Source organism: Rattus rattus, chromosome 4 (genome assembly GCF_011064425.1).
Source record: "Rattus rattus isolate New Zealand chromosome 4, Rrattus_CSIRO_v1, whole genome shotgun sequence".
NCBI classification, from domain to species: domain Eukaryota; kingdom Metazoa; phylum Chordata; class Mammalia; order Rodentia; family Muridae; genus Rattus; species Rattus rattus.
The window spans coordinates 133,585,232-133,607,321 of record NC_046157.1 but is presented as its reverse complement, the minus strand read 5'-3'; the positions used below and the strand labels follow the sequence as shown (position 1 = coordinate 133,607,321).

General features: G+C 45.6%; 2 protein-coding genes across 4 annotated transcripts in view; both read right to left on the bottom strand.

The window, feature by feature from the left end:
* Positions 1 to 11,015, bottom strand: part of Flacc1 (flagellum associated containing coiled-coil domains 1) — a 28,270-nt gene extending 17,255 nt beyond the window's left edge. The window contains exons 1-7 of the mRNA XM_032901160.1: positions 10,648 to 11,015; positions 7,906 to 8,047; positions 6,959 to 7,036; positions 6,173 to 6,221; positions 4,126 to 4,259; positions 2,579 to 2,672; positions 1,476 to 1,537 (exon numbers count right to left, since the gene is read on the bottom strand). Of these exons, the coding sequence (XP_032757051.1) occupies positions 1,476 to 1,537; positions 2,579 to 2,672; positions 4,126 to 4,259; positions 6,173 to 6,221; positions 6,959 to 7,036; positions 7,906 to 8,012 (524 nt within the window). The 5' untranslated portion in view covers positions 8,013 to 8,047; positions 10,648 to 11,015. The remainder of the gene's footprint in view (positions 1 to 1,475; positions 1,538 to 2,578; positions 2,673 to 4,125; positions 4,260 to 6,172; positions 6,222 to 6,958; positions 7,037 to 7,905; positions 8,048 to 10,647) is intronic.
* Positions 11,016 to 15,857: 4,842 nt separating this feature from the next.
* Positions 15,858 to 22,090, bottom strand: part of Trak2 (trafficking kinesin protein 2) — a 59,802-nt gene continuing 53,569 nt past the window's right edge. For all 3 annotated transcript variants that reach the window (XM_032901157.1, XM_032901156.1, XM_032901158.1), the window contains exons 15-16: positions 21,174 to 21,279; positions 15,858 to 19,473 (exon numbers count right to left, since the gene is read on the bottom strand). In XM_032901157.1, coding sequence (XP_032757048.1) covers positions 18,795 to 19,473; positions 21,174 to 21,279 — 785 coding nt within the window. In that variant the 3' untranslated portion in view covers positions 15,858 to 18,794. The remainder of the gene's footprint in view (positions 19,474 to 21,173; positions 21,280 to 22,090) is intronic.

Below are 22,090 nucleotides of genomic sequence, written 5' to 3'. Positions count from 1 at the left end.
TTATGAAAGCAATGCAGAATTGTTAAATCAATGTAGTTGACAAAGATGTCAACCCAATGATTAAATTTTTTTGTGGTAAGAATATTTGAAATTCACTTTTTCTTTTTAAAAAGTTGTTTTGATTTTGGTTGTTGATTTTGTTTCTATGTCTGAGTCTGTGTGAGGGTAAGTAGATGTGAGAGTAGTGCAGAGGTGTTAGATCCCCTAGAGCTGGAGAAGGAGCTGTGAGCCACCACACCAACGCTGGGAACCAAGCTCAGGTCCTCTGCAAGAGCAGTATATACTCGGAACCACTGAGCCATCTCTCCAGTCCTAAAATGTACTCTTAGGCAATGAGAAACAAGGAACACAGTATTATCATTATCCTAAGGCCTGCAAGGCTCTTAAGAATTATTTCTCCTGTCTGAGATGTTTATATACACTTTGAAACATTGTTATTACATTGATTTATTTAGTGTGCAGTGTGTGTGTGTGTGTACACTGTGACCATCCGTGCATGGCGACTAGAATGTAACTTGAGAGACTCAGCAGTCTTCTACCACGTGGATCCTGGGGATCAAATCCAGGTCAGCAGGCCTGGAGGAAGCACTGGCCCAAAGTCTGTACACTTTGACAGTCACCTCTCATTGGCTAGCCTGAGTAACCGGTGTCTGTGAGGTTTCAGCTGTGAGAACAGAGAGATGTTGTCTTTGCCTGGTTTGTTTCACTTCTATCTTCCCACCCACCCGTGTTCTCACAACTGGGAGAATTCCCTTTTCCTTTGGAGCAGAATAGCATTTTTAAACTCTCATCCGCTGACAGAAGACAGGGCGGTTCTATGATGAGGCTGTTGTGCATGGTGCATGGTGGAGCGTTCAGACTCTCCTTTATTTTGCCAAGAAGTTAAAACTGATCTTAAAAAATCAGAAATCAATAATAAACAAGTGGATGTGGATGGGGCAGTGAGAGGCGCTAGTCTCTCACCAGGATATCCTAGGCTGTTCGGATTGGACAGGAAGCCTCCAGGCTTTAAAAAAATGTTCCCTACACACTTCCGTCTTACTCCCTCTGACTTGTCATGGCCTGTCCTTTGTCCTCTCATCTCTTCTTCCTTTGTTGCCCAGGCCCTGGTCTAAGAGCCAGGGAAAGCAGAAGGAAGGAGTGGGGGGAGGGGGAAGAGGAGGGGGAGGGGAGGAGGGGGAGGGTTGGGAAGGAGACCATACTCATAACAAATCATGTATGACAGAAGCTGCATGGGGAACAACATAGCTTTTCTCAGCAACCAATCAAAAGAAATACTACACTGGAGCTGAACCGGATGAACGATGAAACACTGGAACACAACACAGGCTGCTGCTTCTTAGTGGCCTAAATGAGGCGGCCCTGCTCTCTGCAGACCTCTCCCACACACTATCACTGGTGCACTTGGCACCACCGGGAGTGCCTGGGGGCCTGGAACCCTGCCAGGGCACACAGGCCTTTGCCAGAAAGCTCACCTGCTCTCCGTTTCAAACTTCTGTTTCATGTCAGCACAGCGGAGATCCATCTCGTTGGAGAGCTGGAAATGAGGTCAACATTAAACACCCGGCATACAGAGCCCCTGACCACTCTTACCTTCAATTTTTCTTTTGTAGAAGAAGACATCAGTCCAGCAATGTTTTTGCGGAAATACAGTAAAACAAATCAGAGGTGGGGAAGGTGTCAAGCCTAGTGGTGAGCCACCTCATGACAGATTCAGACAGCCGGGGACTAATCGGCATAAGAGGCTGCTGTGGGGAGGCCAAGCCTCACAGGTTCACCTCAGTAACACCAGGAAGTTCTGGTCTCACTGCAGCCCTGGTCACCTGCCTGATCTGAGGAAGGAAGGATCAAAACTGGAACTGATGACCAAAATGGTAAAAATGTCACTGTTAAAAATGCATCAAGAGGGGCTGGAGAGATGGCTCAGAGGTTAAGAGCACTGGTTGCTCTTCCAGAGATCTTGAGCTCAAATTCCCAGCAGAACCATTATAGATGGTTCATAACTATTATAGATGGTTCATAACCATTATAGATGGTTCATAACCATCTAAAATGCGATCTGGTGTTCCCTTCTGGCCAGCAGGCATACATGCAGGCAGAATGCTGTCTGTATAATAAATAAATGAATCTTTTAAAAAATGCATCAAAACTGAAAGGACTCCAGCTGATTCTGAAGAATGGGCCCTGAGACCTTCATAGTAACAGGGAGTGGGCCCACGGCTTCCTAGAAGGTTTTGCACGACACAGGAGGCATCCTCCACACTGGGGTCATTAGCAATAGTCTGGCAACCTCTGACACTTGCACATCTCATGACGGAGGCCAGAGGGGGACTCATCAGTGTTTGCAGTGTAGAAGACACAGTTACCACACACCCAGAGGCAACCGGAGAGCTCCAGGAATGAATGCGATGTCTGAGTGTTTAATGGACGAGGATGGAGGCAGGGAGCTACTGCTCACTGCACAGAGTTTGCAGAGTCCTGTGCCGGGATACCACACCTCAGTTTGGTGACCAGCCTGGCACATCAGGAATCTAGGTGTATTCGCTGTGAGGGCGTGGCTAATGCAAGGATCACTCACCAGTTTCTGGGCAGACTGGTGGTCTCTGTTCATTTGTTCTATTATTGCTGACAATTCAGAGATCTGCTCCTCAAGGTCAGAAATGATATCAGACCTGTGGGACAAACACTCTGTCACCAAGAGAGCGTGTTGTTATTCGAACCAGCCAGGCCCCCAGGCTGCCAGTCTGTTTTGTGTGGTTTGGCCACTAAGGCATGGGATGCAGTGCTCTCGGATGAAGCGTTTCATCGTAGGGTGGTTGGATCTTGTGTCTAGGCCCTAAAGGTGAACTCGCTGGGAGCAATGGGGTGGCGTGGTGTCCACTGAGCAGACGGGAAATAAGAATGTGCTGTTGGACACTTATCAGAGTTTGGTTAACAATAGTTGAACTCAGGAGGCCAGAGGATTAGGGAATGAGGAAGTGTGGGGGGACTCATGCAGATAGGCAACTGAAGACAAGGACTGCCCCAGGATGGGACTAAGAGGACGCATAAATAAATGTGTGTGAGCACGTGTCTGCACTCCCAGCACTCAAGAGCAGGGTGCTAGTGTCCAGCTTGGGTATACGGCAACCTAGTGCTTCGATTATTTTTTTCATTTTTTGAGACAGGTTTGTGTGTGTGTGTGTGTGTGTGTGTGTGTGTGTGTGTGTGCGCACATGTATGAATACACACGCATGTGTGAGCACGCATACTCTCACGTGGAGCCAATTTTAAATGTCTTCCTCTGTTGCTCCCCACTCATTTTATGAGACAGGCTTTCTCACAGAACCTAGGACTCCCGTAATAAGCCCCAGGGTTGTCTGTCTCTCAGTGCTGGGACTATGGGCGTGTGTTACCGTGCCCATGTTCTTACAGGGATGTTAGAGATAAGAGCTAACTTGATCCGGAGAATGTCTTCCCAGATCCTTTAGAAAAATAGCTGCTCTTCTTGCTCGCTTTTTGTTTTCAATGCAGGGTCCCTCTACATAGCCCTGGCTGCCCCAAACCTGGCTATACAGCTCACAGAGACCAACCCCTGCCACACCCCGGCACAGGTTAACAGTGTGTGCCCACCGTGGCTTCAGAACAGTTCTTACAGTAGACGAAGGCTGGAAAGGGCAGAACTGGGAGAGCCTCCAGTGATATAAAGTCAGGAGTGAGAGGCCCGACGGGACGACACGAATGAGGGTTAGGAAGGAGAACTGAGATGGATGGATGGATATGAGCATGACATCAGAGGACAGAAAAAGAGGCGGGGCTTCTGAGAAAGCAGATGGCTGCTTCTTAACAGGACAGAACAGGCCAGAACCTTCCTAACAGTGTCTCCCAGAGTCATGGGCATTTTGGATTACTTATAATGAAACAGAAACGCACACTCCAGTCTTCTAGAATCTCTGGCTTTGTTCTTTATTCCCACACTCAGAGTCCAGACCTCTTTAGTCTTGCTGCCTGGACCCCTATCCTTGTAGCTGTTTCTGGACAGGGACCTGCAGCTTGGGTGTAGATGTCAGATGCTTAAGTGGTGCCGGGGCTGATGAGCTGGGCAGAGCCAGCTCTGAGAAGCCAGTGCTGATCCAAAGACTTTACCTGGAAATTTTGACTTTGCTCAAGACGCCCGATTCCAGGTGTTTTTTCCTACTGAACATCTCATCTCCCAAGGTGACTGAAATCTGCTCCCGATTTCGAACAAGTTTATAGCCAGGTGACACTTCTATCACTTCCTGGGTAACAAGGTAGAAGACAAATGGAAGCTATGAACCCAGAAGAGCCGAGATTCCTCCACCTACTGTGGGCTTCTGTAGTGGTTTAATATGCTAGGCCCAGGGAGTGGCACTATTAGGCGGTGTGGCCTTGTTGGAGGAAGTGTGTCACTGTCTGGGTGGGCAATGAGATCCTTCTAGCCACATGAGAGCCAGCCTTCCCCTAGCAGCCTTCAGGTGAAGATGTAGAACTCTCAGCTCCTCCTGCGCCGTGTCTGCCTGGATGCTGCTATGCTCCCTCCTTGACGATAATGGACTGAACCTCTGAACCTGTAAGCCAGCCCTAATTCAAGTTGTCCTTTATAAGAGTTATTACCTTGGTCATGCTGTTCACGTCAATGGAAATCCTAAGACAGCTTCCTCACATCTTACACACAGAGATGCTGTGCTGAAATTCTAGGGCCCAAGACCCTTCTGTGTTCTCCTCCAGGTACTACCTTCAAATCTCTCAGATCCGACACCAACACTTCCCTGGCCTCCAGGGGCCCCTTACACTCAGCAGTGCCAACTGATCCATGGTCACCACTCTGCTTCTCCTCTCCTTCCTCCATTATGGGCAGCAGCTGGGCATTGTGAGAACTGCTCAACTTTTGGGATTGGACAGACCTTGGAGCTATTTAAGATCTCTGTGACTCAGTTTCCTCATCAGAAAAATGAAGAAAGTAACTTCTTCAAATGGCATTTTTAAGGAAGAAAAATAACTCTGAAGGACACAAACATGCAGTGGGCTAATCCTCCTGTCTCCGTCACATGACAAGACAGACACCCCTGGCAGAGTCAGTGGCTAACTTGGGTGAAATCATAGCATCCACTTAGCAGTATAAAGTCATCCATTATGGCCGTCTCCTCACTGGCTTCTCTGCATCACCTTCCCTTACACCTTGTTCTGTCCCTGGGTCAAATGCACAGCACCCTGGGCTTGGACTTTCAGTGTTAGCGTATCTTCTAGACTCCTCAACAGTTACCTGGGAACAGCTAGGAGCCATGCTTGCTATAAAAGAAAGGTCCTCCACCTCTCTTCCCTGTCCTTCACCCCATGTTCCCAGCCAGCCTCTTCCCTACTTTCTCTCTCCTCTCTTTCCGTCTTCCATTTCCTTTCTTTCTTTGCCTCTACTCCCTTCTCGCTCACTTCTCCTTCCCCAAAATAAGCTTCATTGTATGTCTGGTACCTCAAGGAGGGATGGGTCAGCATGGGGCTGCTAAGGCACCCCTCTGCCGTGTCACGCCCCTGCATTATGAAGAATGACAGTCATGATGCTGTCCCACTGTCCTCTGCATCACTCATTTGCCTCCACTCACACCCTTTCCACCTAACATGGTGATTGTGGTTTTCTTATTTCTTATTTTGTTCCCAACCACTGAAGCCCCTTAAAGGACTGCGTGATCCTTGTTTTAGGAAGGGGAGGGATGGGTAAAACCATAAAAAAAAAAAAAAAAAAAAAAAAAGTAGCCAGAATGTCTTACCAGAAAGTTCATTTTCTAAAATGTAAATATAACCTGATCTCATGCTTATGTCAGAACTGTGAAGACTCATCATCTGAGGCTGGTGTCCTTGCCCTTGTTGGCCACAGGTGCCCTAACAGCCATTGCCTCAAGGTCTCTGCTCCAGTTTGCAGAGGGCGTCCTACATTGGGGCAGGAGTTGTACCCTAACCTACCACCACCTGTTTTCCCTACACAAAGCCAAGGAGAGTAGCTGGGGTTAGTTTCAGTTTGGCGACATGCCAGCTACCTCACACGAGCACCTTGATAATATAAGGATTACTCCTAGCGTCTCTGTTACGATTTGGCAGAGCGAGTCTGTAAAAACCTCATGTTTGCACCAGTAGGTGCCAGATAAATGCTCACCCTGCCCCCTTCCCCATTTTTACTCACTGAAGGTGCTTTGTTGCTCTCCTCCGGCTTTCCTGACTGGGCTTTGTCTCTGCAAGAGAAAAATGTGCTCAGAAAGCAACACAACAGCAAGGAGGAGGAGCTCAGGGGGCTACACCCTGGGGTTGCCAGCTCTGACCTTCTGGAGGAGCACCCTGCATAGCTGGGGAACACTTTGGTATAGGGCCCCATTGAGGGGCAGTCTAAGGATGTGGGTGCACCCTAGAGCTCTCAGGTAAGTTGATTCCATGCCTTTTTGAGCATCCAGAGGTTTCCCATGTCCCCGGTGTTCGTCTGCACGGTGTCCATATCTTCTCTCTGACTGACACTTCTTTCACACACACAGACCACAGGTGAAGGAGCGGTTACATCTCAGGTCAGCTACCTGACAACCTCCAGCCTGTGCTCACCGCTCCCCACTCTCCGGGCTGAGGGCTCCTCTCTGCAGCCAATCACTGCTCCCTCACCATCTCTGAGCTGAAATCACCATGGATTTGGCTGGTGGTTGGGGGACAAATCAATGGATTGTGGCAGTTTTCTGACATCCTTGGTAGCAAATTAGCTCAAGTCAGCCATGAGGTCGTGTGTGTGTGTGTGTGTGTGTGTGTGTGTGTGTGTGTGTGTGTGTGTCCCTGGGCAGCTAAGGGAGTCTGTTGGTACAGGGCCTCAGTGAAGGAGAAGCCAAATTAATGTGAGCAGGGCTACACTCTGGAACTCTCAGAGAGAATTGATCTGTCTTGTAGTGTTAGATTATTTTATTTATTGCTTCATGGAGTTAAAAGTACTTACCTCGGCAAAGCAGTAGATTTTGCTGGTTGGGACAGGAGGTAGTTTGGTTCTCTTGAAATTGGTGCAGGGAAAATTGGCCTGGAAACAATAAATAGACAGACACAGGAAATTAAAAAAGCTATCTCCCTCCTCCCCCACAAGGGCATGTCCATGATGATTCCAAATTGGAATAGATAATGTGATATAATGTGATATATAATGTGATATATAATGTGATATATAATGTGATATATAATGTGATATATAATGTGATATAATGTGATATATAATGTGATATAAATGTGATATATAATGTGATATAATGTGATATATAATGTGATATGTGATATAATGTGATATATAATGTGATATATAATGTGATATATAATGTGATATATAATGTGATATATGTGATATATAATGTGATATATAATGTGATATATAATGTGATATATAATGTGATATAATGTGATATATAATGTGACATATAATGTGATATATAATGTGATATATAATGTGATATATAATGTGACATATAATGTGATATATAATGTGATATATAATGTGATAATTGGGACTGTGGAGAGTTGAGGCCTTGAAGACCTCAGGACCAAGGTGCTGGCACCTGTCTGCTATCTCCTGGCTGTCAGCGACGAGTCTCAAGGCCAGTGTTCCTGGGGATGGGCAGTTGACACCAAATTTGGGTATTTTACACACACACACACACACACACACACACACACACACACACACACACACACAGACTGTACTACAAAATTGCAAAGTTGAGACTTTATTGAAATGCCATTGAGTCAAACAGGCTTGCAGGATTAGGGCAGCACCCAGGGTTTCCTGCTCTGTTGGGGAATTTGTGGCAAACTCTCTATTGGGGAATCCTGTGAGACAAAGAGGACCACAAAGGAAACTTTCACCCCCTGGACCTAAGCCAACCCAGCATCTATCCTTACTTTCTTATGGAGGCCTTTGGAAGTGGATGAGGGGTCTTGATTAGTTTCCGTGGTCCCAAGTTCCAGGGGTCCCAGCAGGTGCAGTAGATGAGAGGATTGGGGTACATGGTCAGGTCAGAGGCAGTCTTGCTAGGGGCTCTTGCTGAGATGCAAAAACAACGGCAGAGAGTTGAACCACCCAGAAGTCAAAGCAAACAGAGAGGAGGATCAAGGGGCAGCACAAAGAACAGGGTGGAGTCCGAGCCGACGTGGGCTCTCTGTGTAGAGTGATGCCTCACGGCTGCTGCTTGACATGAGGGCAGATAAACGTCTTGCATAACCGAGTTACTGCCATAATCCAAGTAAACAATCTTTGCCTAACTATTGCTACCTAGGCTTACAGGTGACATGCAGAGCTGTCACAGAGGCAACACACGGCAGAAATGGAAGCCTCCCCTCAGTTCCTATGGCCCTGTTCCTCAAGTTCACATTAGCTAGCTCTGTATGGAGAGAGATTCCCCATAGCAGATCCTGCACAGAACTTTCTGGGGAGTTGGTTGTCCTTCTCCAACTGGAGCACAAATGGCCCTGTTTCTTAGTTTGGGTCATCTGCCTGAATTGCAGAAGGGAACTGAAAACAATCCCCCATTATTGTTGCTGCATGGACGTTAACTCTCAGGTGAGCCCAGAGGCGGAGAGATGAATTCTGATGACACCGACAGGTAGGGAGTGGTCAGCACACGGGGTATATGGTATGATAAACAGTGCCGTGGCTTTTCAGGACCAGACCTGTCCCTGTTCCCACACCCAGAGCCTGACGCATGCATGCATATATATGCACGTGTGTAGAGAAAGAGACTTTATATTTCAGGTATTAAAAAGTGAAAATTTGGGTCAGAATGTCAGAATTATGTTTCCTGTTCCCTTCATGACATATTATGAAAATTTGGGGGAGTTCTTTGAAATCAGGTGGGCCCGACTTTACACATTAGATGTGAGACTACAGGAAACCTATAAATTTAAAAATTTCTTAGTTTTAAAATTTAAATTTTAAATGAGTCTCTTAAAAAGTATAGCTTGTTGCATTGCTGTGAACATTTCACCAGAGCCATGTTCTCAACCCTGGCCATGGAAGGGAACACCATGATTGGAGTGGCTTTTTACACATAGAAAATACTCTCTCTTAAAAGAAATCGAGGTTTATTGTGTGTGTGTGCATATTAACTTGAAATCAGCTCATTACAGAGACAATCACAACAGAAAAGATTAAGGAAGTAAAAAAAAATCACAAATACACCATCCAGAGATAACCAATGAAAATGCTTGAATGTATGCCTTCCAGAATTTTCTACATTCTAAAGAAACAGACTTACATAATTTTCTATAACAGGAGCAAACTATATTTACATCCTGGGTCTATTTTTTAAGATAATGCCATGAGTTCCTATTATGTAAAACACGTCATCATTTTTAAATGTAAGTTTTTTTTACAGTCAAGAAATTTAAAAATATTCCAAATGTAGAGAAAGAGTCAAATAAGCTTGGGGTTGGGGATTTAGCTCAGTGGTAGAGCGCTTGCCTAGCAAGCACAAGGCCCTGAGTTTGGTCCTCAGCTCCGAAGGGGGGAAAAAAAAGATAAAATAACAAGAGTAAAATAAGCTCACCTAGCCCTCATTTCAACAACTGTCAATGTGATTAATCTTACTCGGTTATACCCCACCCCCACTCTGTGTCACTCCTCCATCATCATATTCTCCTAAGCAAAATTTAAATAACCTTTCCAGTAAGTCTGAGATAGGCTTTCATATCATTTTCATTCTAAAATTAAAAAAGATTTATTTGTGTGTGTGTCTGTGAGTGTGTACCGTAAGTGTTCAGGAACCCATGGGAGCCCGAGCACAGTACTAGATACGCCGGAGCCAGAGTTGCGGGCTGTTGGGCCATTACATGTGGATTTACTGGGACAAAATTGAGGTTCTCTGGAAGCGCAGCAAGACTCCTGATCCCTGAGCCCCTTCTCTTGGCTCACAACTCTACATTTATATGAATATATTTACTTATATTTTAACCAGTTTTGACAAATGTTTATTCATTTCCTCTCCCCCCCCATTCTAAAAATCGCCTTAATGTTTATTACTTTGCTCTTAAAAAGAAAAGTTCCCTTTGCATCCACGGGAACCATATTCAAAGCATTTATTTTTATTTTTATTTTTTTTAGAGATTTATTTTATTCATATGAGTACACTGTTGCTATCTTCAGACACACCAGAAGAGGGCATCAGATCCCATTACAGATGGTTGTGAGCCACCATGTGGTTGCTGGGAGTTGAACTCAGGACCTCTGGAAGAGCAGTCAGTGCTCTTAACTGCTGAGCCATCTCTCCAGCCCTTCAAAGCATTTAAAATCAGTAATGCAAAACTAAGTAGCCATTAGAACAGACTTGGCTATTAGCAAATCATGAGGTGGGTCTGAGGATGTCAGGGGAGAAACTGAGTCAAGCAAGCTGGGAAAGAGCATTTTGAGAGCCTTTTGGTAATGACTGGTTGATGCGTGTATGTGCGTGCCTGCGTGCGTGCCTGCGTGCGTGCGTGCGTGCGTGCCTGCGTGCGTGCGTGTCTGTGTGCGTGTTCTTTTTTTTTTTTTTTCCTTGTTATTTTCTCCCTTGTGTTTCACTCACAGCCAGGAGGTGGCTGAGAGCGAGCAGAGCTTTAGAAAGGGTCTGGGTTTAAAAGACCAGCCGAAAACTCTTTGCAAGATCTTACCTTAATTCTTTCAAAGATTCATTGGCCTTGTGGTTCCTTCCCAAGTTGAGAGTCTTAAAAAAACTGTAATGTTTTAGGGAAACCGGACCCCACCAGCGCAGAATCAGGGTTCATTTCTCACCAAATCAAGATGTTTCAGGACTCGTGGTTGCAGTGCTTATTCCCAAGTGGTTGAGATACCAAGGCAGAAATTTCCAGAACTGCCTTGAAGACTTGCAAACCAGCCAAGGGCTTTCAGAAGGGTTACGCGGGCGCGCCAGGAGCTTCCCTTGGGAGAGAGTTCAGTTGTCCCCAGGTATTACACTGAAAGTCACCCTTGAGGAGAAATTTACCCTCCAGCCAGAGCCCTCTGACCAAGCCTGAATTGTGAGGTTTGTTTTAGGGAGCTAGCCTGGGAGGGTTTGTTTCTTTTATCGCTATGGAAACAGAATGGTGACACCTCATTGGCTCAAAGCTCTCTGTTCTTAACAACAGAAGGTTGGGGAAGCAGCGGTTAAACGGTTAAATCTTCACACTCAAGTCAGTGTCCATTCTCAAGGGCAGGGAATTCATACAAGATTTTTATTTCAGTATCAGACATGAGATCACAGAAGCTTAATTTCTAGAATAGACTCACTCGGGAACCCTAGGCCTTGCCTACACGTGGCCATAGTCCTGGGATTTTGTAGTTGTTTTTAACTTCCTCTGTTTTCTCTGAAACCTAGGACTCTACAGGGGGCATTTCCTTCTTTGAAGCTCAGCCTTTGAGAACTGTGGCGTCCACAGAAATGAGCCAATTTTCAGCTCCCTGTGGGTTCAGTTTTTTCCTGTAAGCAAAGTTGATGTTGTCAAATAAAGCAAAACAAAAAAGACAAAACTACCAAACCAAAAAAGTGCTCTTTTTATTTTACTGCAACTCCCTAAAAGACACACGGTTGATACTGAAGGTTCCCAAACAATACCCTATTGTTTACCGTTCTGTTTTTCTTTTATAAATCGAGACTGATTGTAAATCGTTAGACTGACTTCCTGTCCTGAGATGGTCCACACCTCATAGCTGACAAAAGCTGGAAGTTCACAAGCTGCGTGCACCCTCTGGCCTGTGGCTAGGCATGGGGGCAGCACCCCAGGCCTGTGCTCAGCAGAGCAGAAAGGTCGGCGGACAAACAACAACTCCACAAATGTTAAGAGACTCAATTGTCCTTCTGTCCTCTGGCATCAACAAGAACTTCAACCAGAGAAGGAATCTGACTAGATTTACAGGTAAGATAAATCATGGTGACCAAGGTGGAAGGGTGATGGTAGGAGACAGAGAAACCACATAGAAATATCTCAGAAGCCTGATGAGTCTTAGATGTGGGCCAGCAGTGGGGATGACCAGAAGGCAACCCAGGCTGGGGATGTGGGAGGAAGGGAAGGAGAGGCACTGAAAGTCTGGGTCTCCAGCTCCAGTGACAGAATTGCTGTTAGTGCCATCCACTGATAGGAGTATGTTGGGGATGAACAGATTTGGGGAGAGACTGCGTTTAGATGTGCTGAGGCACCAAGGGGACACCTAACTAACTGGTGATGTCTACTGGAGAATTTATTAAAAGTCCCATAAGTTCAGAGAAGGTCTAGAAACAGATTTAGTGGTTGATTGTGGGAGTGGGTGAACAGGTAGGGGATAGCAACGTGTAAGAAGACAGTCTGGAGGCAGTGTGGTCAGTCGGTGAGAGGACTCAGTCACAGGCCTGATAGCTGGCTTCTGCTATGCCATTGAGTTCTGAGTGAGCAGTGGCTAACGAGGACAATAGATGGTGAAGGGAACCCCAGACGCTTGCCTCAAGCATTGAACTGTTAGCACTGCTTCAGTGTTTCCTCATGGTGGTCAGAAAGAAGCAGCAGACTGTGTCACCCACTGAGTTACACGCCCAGCACTGATACCATATTGGGATGTCAGTACCCTCCTCCGCCACCCCCCAGCCCCCCACCCCCACTCCAGCCTTAATACGGTTACACTTTTGTCAGCTCCTAAACTGCAGAGGGGCTGAAGTGAAGGCTTTCAAGGGGAAGTAGCATTCACGGAGTCTTTCCTCAAGGCATGGAGGGAACACATCTTAACATCTTAACATCAGCTGCTTATCCGCCTTGGCTTGCACATGGTTTGTGTGCTGTTGCTGCCCTCATGAGGTGGCACATGTGAGGAGCTTTGCATTTAAAGTGTCAATGTACTTGCTGACTTGGCGAACTGACCCCATTGAGGAAGGCAGTGTTCTCTGCTGTTGGCTGCTTCCTGACTTTAGGATGCTGTCCCCTTGGACTCATTCGGCCGTTCCCGACATGTTCCAACCAAGGAGCCACAGAAGTGTTACAGCTCGCGCTTCTGTGGTCACACCCAGAGGGACCAGTGGGGTTTCACCCTTCTCCCTCTCTTCCACCTCACTCCCGACACAGCACAGGCAGGCTTCTGACGGACAGTCCCACTGCTGTCTCCCAAGTGTTGGGCTCACAGGCATTACCACAACTGGTACTTCCCTTAAGAGGAAAGCTGACAGAGTTCGGGCTCTTGAGGGTTTGTGCACTGTGTTGCCAGCAGGCAGGTTGGTGACAGAGACCGCTTGAGAGCACAGGAGGGACTGGGGTGGCCAAAGGCAGTGCAGAGGAAGGGGAGTTGTGTAAAACTCTGCAAAAGGAAAGTGTCCCATTTTTTTCTTCTTTTGATGCTTTAATTTCTAACAGCACTTGCTAAAATTTCTGACCTATTATAATGTCTGAAAGTGGTGTTAAGATTTCTTCTTTAGGGGTTGGGGATTTAGCTCAGTGGTAGAGCGCTTGCCTAGCAAGTGCAAGGCCCTGGGTTCAGTCCTCAGCTCCGGAAAAAAAAAAATTTTTTTTTTCTTTAACAATTTAGTGATTTCAGTGAAATAACAAAAAATTAAGTTTTGTGAAATAATATTTCTTTTGAGTTTATGCATTTTTCACTAACACCTCGTTCCCTGGAGCACTTTGATGCTGGAAAAAAAATTTAGCTATTGCTGGTAACACCACTTGCCAGCCCGTATTTAGACATTTGAAAACATGGCATTTGGCCCTTCAGAATATAAAACAATGAGAAAACAAAATCTAGCATATGTCAAACTTAATACAGCAAAGACAGAAACCGAGGTGGCACTCAAAGCCTCCAATCTTGTTGGGTTTTTTGGACGCGTGAATGTTGACTAATACGTATTTGTCAAAGAAAACACAAAGATACTGAGAATGTTACCAACATCTATGTCAAAAAGTAGAGTTTCAGCCCAGCGTGGTGGTGCATGCCTTTATTCCTAGCATCCCTGAGGGATCTCTGAGAGTTTGAGGCCAGTATGGTCTGCAAAGCAAGTTTCAAGCCAGCCAGGGCAGAAACCCTGTCTCAACACACACACACAGAAGTAGAGTTTCATACTTTGAGATGTCAAAATCTCAATCGTCCGATTTTCCCAGTGAAGACTCAGGAGCCAGATGCTGCGGTAAAGGCTGCTGGCCCAGAGGGGCAAAGAAAGCACCCGCTGACCTTTCTCCTCAGCCCATGTCCTAGCAGGACCCCTCACTTCTTAGGTCACCTCCAAAAATATCCTCTTCAAACGGCTCCTCCCTCCTACTTCCTGTGTGTCTCTATCCGTCTTCCTGACTCCCTCTTACTCTGTTTAATTCTTAATAATCCCATGTTCATGCCCTGTCCACTGACGGCTCCACCTCTTGACCTGTGGTTGACTTTATTTAATCCTGTTTACAATATTCAAGCAGAAAGCTCTTGGATTAAAGGTGTGTGCTAGGAATAAGCCACACAAGTAAAGCAGTAAAAAACGACCTTGGGGTCCAGTGATCAAATATCCTGCAACAACTTCATTCTCAAAATCACCACAATCCAGTATGGACAGGGTTCTTAAAAAATACTGGAGAGGATATATTGTTTGTTTTTGAGACAGGGTTCCTTGGGGTAGGGGGAGAAACACAATCCTAGCTGTTGTGGAAATTGAGGACAAGCCTGGCCTTGAACTCGGAGATCTGCCTGCCTCTGCCTCCCTAGTGCTGGGAGTAGACATGGCTCAGTGTTGGAGCGCTTGCCTGTATACGAGCGGGGCTCTAAATCAACCCCAGTACTACAAACAATACAAAAACAAACTTGTAAGGGAGAAACAAAGATATTGAAAGATCTTTTCTATTGATTCCTATACTTAGAAATAATTTCTAAGTAGCCATCGGAAATGTGCGAACTATTGGAAAGAACTGCTTCACATTCTGAATCTTTCTACATTGACTCTGTGTAGCAATGGTTTCGTCGTTGGCTGGTGTGGTTTTGGAATGGAGCTACTGTGGAATATGTTCATGGTATAGTCTTGCTCTAGAAATACTATGAGGGCTGGCAGGGGGCTCGGCGGGAAAGGTGAAAGACCCCCGGAGCGGGGAGACCCTCACTCAAGTCTCAGGATGACGCGACCCCTCAAGAACTCACACAAGACCATCCTTGCTGTAATTACATGAGGTTTATCGATAGGAACCAGTGCACTGGAGTCGAGACTTATATCCCACGCAGGGACAGTGGAGTTCGACCCCGAGAGGCTGGGAGAAAGGGTATTTAAAGGGAGAAACCACAACCCGAGGAGGCAGGGATGGCGTCATTGGAAAGTGTGGAGAATACCAGTGAAAAATCACAAGGAGAAACTCTCTGTTTCTCAAGATTGTTTAACTTTATGGTCCACTAGTTCCTGGGAGAAGCTGCTTCCTGCTTCTCAGGATTGTTCTCTAAGATTCTAATGTAACTTCATGGTCAGCTAGTTTCTGAGAGAAAGCTGTTGAACCAGCAGATGTAATTACCTATTCTATAGCCCTAGGAGGGGCTTCCTGGAACATACAATTCTAGGGCCTAACCGGTTTCTTTCTTCTGCTCTAAACTTTGTGTCTAGGGGGGCAACTTTAAAACTTTTACTTTTCAAAGGCACTCATTGCCTAGCCTGACCACCTCAATTCCTTACCCAAAAGCCACGTGGTCGAAGTCAAGAACTGACTCCTGAAAACTGTCTGACCCTCAACTTCATCCCCATATTACTAAACAAAAAATCTACAAAATATTGGATCCGCTTACTATTTGACTGTCAATGTTTTTTTGGTATTAGTTCAACAAAATACAGGATGTTTTCTTATAAAACACAACATAAAGACTCTACGCTGGTTTGTGTAGGACTGAAACAAAAATCACAGGGAGACACAGGACAATTTAAGAAGCCTCTTGTGTTTATTGTCTGATTTACAATTTATTATCTGATTTACAATTGATGAAGCAAAGGAAGCGCATAAAGAGCTATTGACGAAGTCGAGTTCCGGATATGACAGGATAGTGTTTTCCTGGAGCCCCCAGGACCCCATGCTGGGGCCACACGTGGCAGTGGACTGGTGTGCATGCCTGCAGTGCACTGAGCACACACCTGATGGCAGAGAAGGCCCCACACAGACAGCCCTGGCTACAGAGGTCAAGCTCACGTGAGAACCACCCACTACTAATGATGCACTAGGAACCTGGAATACTGTGTAAAATGTGCCTTCAACAGACAATAGGCTCAGGTGAACCTCCTCTGACATCCTACCCTGACAGGGTCTGATCATTATGTCAGACCAAGGGCAAGCAAAAGCCTAAAAAACAAAACCCACTTAATTAACAGTGGCTATTTACATAAGGTTTGGGGTCTTCAAAAATTCAGGGCAGTTTTAATTCTGAGCTCAAGGAGACTCTCTGAATGGGTAGCAGGGTACGTGGGAGTGCCTGAGAGATCACCACTGAGACTCCTGAAGGAGAGAACAGTTGGGTTTCCCCAGGCAAGCATGAACGCACACACCAGCTGACATGAATGAAAAACAAAAACTGTGAACAGTATCCTGTGGAGAAAGAACTCACTGGAAGGTTCTAGTTCTTGTCATATTTTGCAGATAGTCTCACATAACAGGTTCTCAGGCTGTACCAAAATAACTTTAGTGAAAACTGAAAATCGGCAAAACCCAGTTTTAAGACAGGATTCACTGTTAGAGACAAGCATGCATGGGTACAATTTGTTGACAGAACATCAAGATCAGTTTAATTTTCAAAAACCCAAGTCTGGCTTTCTTTAATCAGCTGTGTCATCTGGCTGCCAAGACACAACTCTGCTTCCAGTGGCCACTCAGGCACTGACAAAAGCACAGAATTATCGTCAACACAGAACTCCATGAAAATCTAGTTCACTATAGTGGTACCATGTGTAAACCTGGTGAACACTACTGCTCCCTCCGCCCCACACTTCCCTACTCTGTGCTGTCCCTTCCTTAGAAGCTGTGAATGTCCAGGCAACAGGGAGAGCCTTTCTTCAGGATCCAAGGCACAGCTTTCAGGTTCTGCCGAGGGAGGTCCTCAGTTATAGACTAGGAATGCAAACGCTGTTTTTAAAACATGAGTTGGAATATCTAGGAAATTGAAACAGCAGAATTCTTGTTAATGCCTGCTTCAGACAGGGTCACTGGCTAACCCGGAGTCCTTCATACAGGCGTGTGATGAACTGTTGACAGGAGCTAGACTGGGCAAGGGGGCGAAGGGACGGGCATCTCTCCACCCTTTGTTTCTGAGAAATTTAGAAAAGTTTATTAAAGATGCTAGAAATATAGAAAATCCACTGTGTTCCTAACATTGTGTGGATGTTGGCTTTTCTAACCCTTTGAGTGCATCTCTCCTTGGGGAGGAGGCCAAGAGAGGAAGACAAAACTCCCTGGCAGAAAACAATATCTTGTAAGCAAATTATTTCCAAGTTAAGCACCAAGAGGACCAAGTAAAAGACTCTCTGCCTTGACAAACAAAATGAGCAGTCCCACCTCATCTCCCCGCGGAGACAAAGCAGAGGCAGACTGTGGCCACCTCAGAGCACAGCTCTGCTCATCGCCAGCCTGAGGCCTGCAGCTCGGGCTGAATGCCGAAAGCCAGCTTCAGGCCTCACTTGCTCTTCAGCTTCTTAAAGAAGAAACAGAGGGGAAAGCTTAGCTCTCCCATGAACTAGACCCGTCTCTATTGCAAATACCAAGAGAGAGGCAGATGCTTTAGTGGATACAAGGAAAACAACAAAATCCAACAAAACACACTCTCAAAGCAAGCACCTGGGTTTTACTCCAGTTTATAATTTTATGTGCCTGAGAATTTTTGTGCAAATACATGTCATCTTTCATTAAAAATATGCATAGCACACTTTGGATAAAGTTAGTTACAACTAACTTTTCTTTAAAAATTTAAATATATAAATATACAACATAATTTACTGCCTACTGCCTGATTGCACTTCTGGTTTAAACCCTCTGGCCTCCAAGGAAAACGGAGAAACAGGCAATAATGTTTGCATTCCTGGGCCACCATGTTGTCCAGAAGAAATAGTCTAAAAAAGTTTTTAATTTCAATTTACCCTTATTTTCCTCTTAAATCCCTCCAAGCCCAATCACATTGTTATTTTTTTTTGTTGTGTTGTACAAAAATACAAGCTTAAAAAAAAACTGAAGTTCTAATAATCACAAATACAAAGGGATCTATCTGGGTGGTGTTTGGGTTCTCCGTGTCCCAAAGTCCCCGGATAAGAAAGTCTCCATTTCTGATGTAAAGGACAAGATAAAATTCCTTATTTTGCTAACGCTGAGAGTGCACCATTGGATGGATGCATTTGATCAGGGACCAGCAGAGAAGGCATCTCCCACAGGCTCGTCTCACACCACTCTGCGCATGCACCAACTCTCCGGAACAGCCTCCTCCCAGCAACAGCCTGGGCTGCCCCAGTTTCCTTCGTAGGCAGGCGCTTCCAGCTTGTGTTCTCTAGAGACAAGGTGCCAGCACTTCGGTATTACTGTCACGTTTCGATAGAATTTGGTTTATTTTTCTATTCACTTGTTTTCAAGGCAAGAAAAATGTAGCTAAAGGAACAACTAGCCCTTTCTTCCATTTCTGTCTCCAAATTACTCACTAGTCCCCACGTTACTAGACTCCATCCTCAAAGACCTCTTCCAAACGCTCTATCCCTCACTACGCCCTCTCCACATTCACAATCCTTCTACAACATTCCTTTTCTCTCAAGTTAGGCCGATCCCAATCCTCAGTGCATCTATCCTTCATGTGCTAATTTATTTACGAGGTCAGTTAATGTGGACCCTCAGTCTTCCTTCAGGATACCCATTTTGGGCGAGGTTGTGCAAACTGGGGCTCCAAAGCTACCCATCATGACTGGGAGACTCTGATTCCTCCTCAGTCCACCCAATAAACTGCCACCAGAATTTAAATAGACAGCAGAGTCTGGTTTTTGAAGACCCATTTCTGCCTCTCGGCTTTTCCCGTTCTCCCGGGGAACAGGGGTCTTGACCACCCTGGCTATTCCCAGCCTCTTCAGCCTGTCCACCAAGTTCATCTTCAGCTGGCCAACATCAGGAGGGGCCCTTGAAGGTCTCAAGCCATACATTTCTTGCAGGAATGTTTCAGCTGGTCTGGAAGCCAAGAAATTCTCAGAGACATGGACACGGGGTTCAAAGGGCACGGGGGAGGAACATGGTGACTGTGACGGGGAATTTGGTGGTGTGGAAGGGGTGGCCAGGGCCTTGGGGCGAAGCTGTAGAAGGGGGTTTTTTGAAGCTGGGCTGTGGTACACTTTGGCGGAGATGCCTCGCTCCTGCAGGAGTTTGGCTAAGCTCCTCGTGCTACTGAACGTTATGGTGGAGTCGCGCCGGTTTGTGATGGATTCACCAATGCTCAGTCTGTAGGACGCAGCAGGAGAGTTCACAGCCATGTTGGATGCGCTGCCCGCACTGCTTCCACAGGACAGTGATGGGAAACCAGAGCTGGAAGAAAGGTGGGAGAGTGCTCAGTCAGACACCAGCTGACACTCAGCGTGCAAGGATGACCAGCCAGGTGCGCTCTTAAGGGCAGACTTGCCAACTTTGTTTCACTGAAAAGTAGTAAATGTCTAACTGGTAAGCAGTGTCAGCGCTAGACAACGCCACAGGCGGACGTTAAAATAATGAAAAGCTCTGACATCTATTAAATCTTATTTCTTATTGGACAGTTAGGACCACAAAAAAACCCCACCAAAACAAACCAAAAGAACAAAAAACCTACATAAATCACATATGATCACATATGGAACGGAAGGGCTTTTTGCCAGCTTTCCTCTGTGAACAAAGGTTACAGGATATAATGCATTTTCAGTGGTACAAAGTGATCATACATCACAGTATCAAGAGTTTTAAAGATTATGAACTAAAGACAAGTATAAAATTAATAAATTAAGCAATAACCTTCCAGAGCACTAACCTGTACAAGGAGAACAGCACTCAGAGTCTGACTCCTTGGTCAAAGCTCAGCTGGGAACCTCTGGTCTTTCTCCCACTTTCTGGCTGAACTTGCCCCTCCCAGCTGTGTTCCTACCAAAGAGTCCCTTTAAGAATCAGACTTCTAAGGCTTCTGTTGGTGTCTAACAAATGTAGAAGACCTACAAGTGCGTTCATGAGGGCCTCTACCGGGATCTTGACTGGGTACCACCGTGGTCTTGATTGCTTCCCTCTTGCATATGCTTGAATCACCACCTTATTTCTGCCCTTGTTGCAGCTAGAGGTTACAGACTCAAACTCCAGGGTCGCCTCAGGGATGGTCTTCCCAGTAGGACTCACATGCTGGGTTTTACTCTGCCCACCACACTCTTATCACCTGCTTGCCCCTGCATCATCTTTCTTTTTTATTTTTGATTATACTTTCCCTTCAAAGACCAAAGTGTCTCTGAATACCACCTCAGATTCTGAATTGCAGGCTAGAACCAGCCTCAATATGGTTCAGGAAGTGAAGTCTGTGTCAGTACTTGGCCTTGACAGCTGCTGTCCTACCTCAGAAACATCTCTGCATGGAGCTGGTGAGCTTGACAGTCATGGAGCGAGGGCTGGCCATGCTGTAAAGAGCAACTTGGTGCTTAGGATGGGGCTTGGGACTTGAGGCATTGATGTGGAGGCTGGAGCTCTACCACAAGGGTGACAGCAAAGACCTGATGACAACTTTGGAAACTGATGCTTGCAAGGTTTTGGGGGGCAGAATTCCAAGCTCACTGTCAGAAACTGAAGGCAAAATAAGGAATGGAGGAAGAAGACAAGCTGGTTGGAGACCAGGTCAGTAAACAAAAGATCTGTCTAGATCTTTATAACCATGTGAGTCTTGGTAGTGAAGCATGGACTTGGAAGGATCTGGAATCACCTGAACTTGAACAACATTAGGATGGAGGTCTTGAGAAGTGTGGCAGCTCACACCTTGCAGCCTGGCTCAGTTTGGGTACAAACAACCTCGGGCGGGTTTTTTGTGTTAGCTGTCACCATAAGCTTCTGTGCCTCAATCCTTCATTTTATCAGCATACTCTGCCTACTTTAAAGAGTTACGATCAAATGAGAAAATACAATGTCAAAATATCCTAAAGACAAAGTCACCGAATACTGATTAAAACTGGAGGTGGTTTACAAACAAGACTTGTGGAAGCGCCTGACGGCCCAGGCCCTCTTACCTAGGGGTGACCTGAGTGATGTCAGAGGGGTGTAAGATCCTGCAGGTGGTGAAGGTGAATGTTGAGTTCGTGAATGAGAGACACTTTCCTGGGTTCGAAGTTGCAACTGAAATAAGAGATGTTTAGAAAGCCAAACACAGAATGAAAGACTGGGTTAATTAACAACATAAAAGGCTCATTATTTTGTTAGCAATACAGCATTTATCGATTGCCTTTTGTAGTAGAAAGTTCCTAAATCTGGAAATGAAATACAAAGAATATACTACTATGGATTAGTGTACAACTGAACTTTCAGGACTTTAATATTACAAATAAAGGGAGTAAAAATAGCTTAGAAATGAGAGAAAAAGCCACCGAAAAACACATTAAAAAATTAAGTTCTAGTTATGTAAGCCCCAGGTCAAACTATTCCCCTAGTTCTTTTTTTTTTTTTTTTTCTCTTTTTTTTTTTTTTTTCCGGAGCTGGGGACCGAACCCAGGGCCTTGCGCTTGCTAGGCGAGCGCTCTACCACTGAGCTAAATCCCCAAACCCCCTATTCCCCTAGTTCTTAAGAGTACCGTGCAGACTCTAGAACACTTCACAGTGATGCGAACACGGGGCATCTCTCACTTTGTTGTCGTTGTTATTACTTGACAGGGTTGAGATTTGTATGCAGGTGGGTAAAACTGTCTCTTTAGCACCAACCAAGGCAGTGACACCAGCCTAGACCTGCATTCTTCACTCTTACACATTCACAGTATTTTTCCAAAGCCAAATTTATTAAAGACGGTCCTTGATATAAGAGTTATCATGATGTCATGAATCTTTTTACTAGGCACACGTGGGAGTGGGAAGTGGCCGCTAAGAGCCCCTGCAGTCCATACAAACAGCAGTTGCCCACAGAAAAGCATTTGTGCAACTAAGTTGAAACTGTATC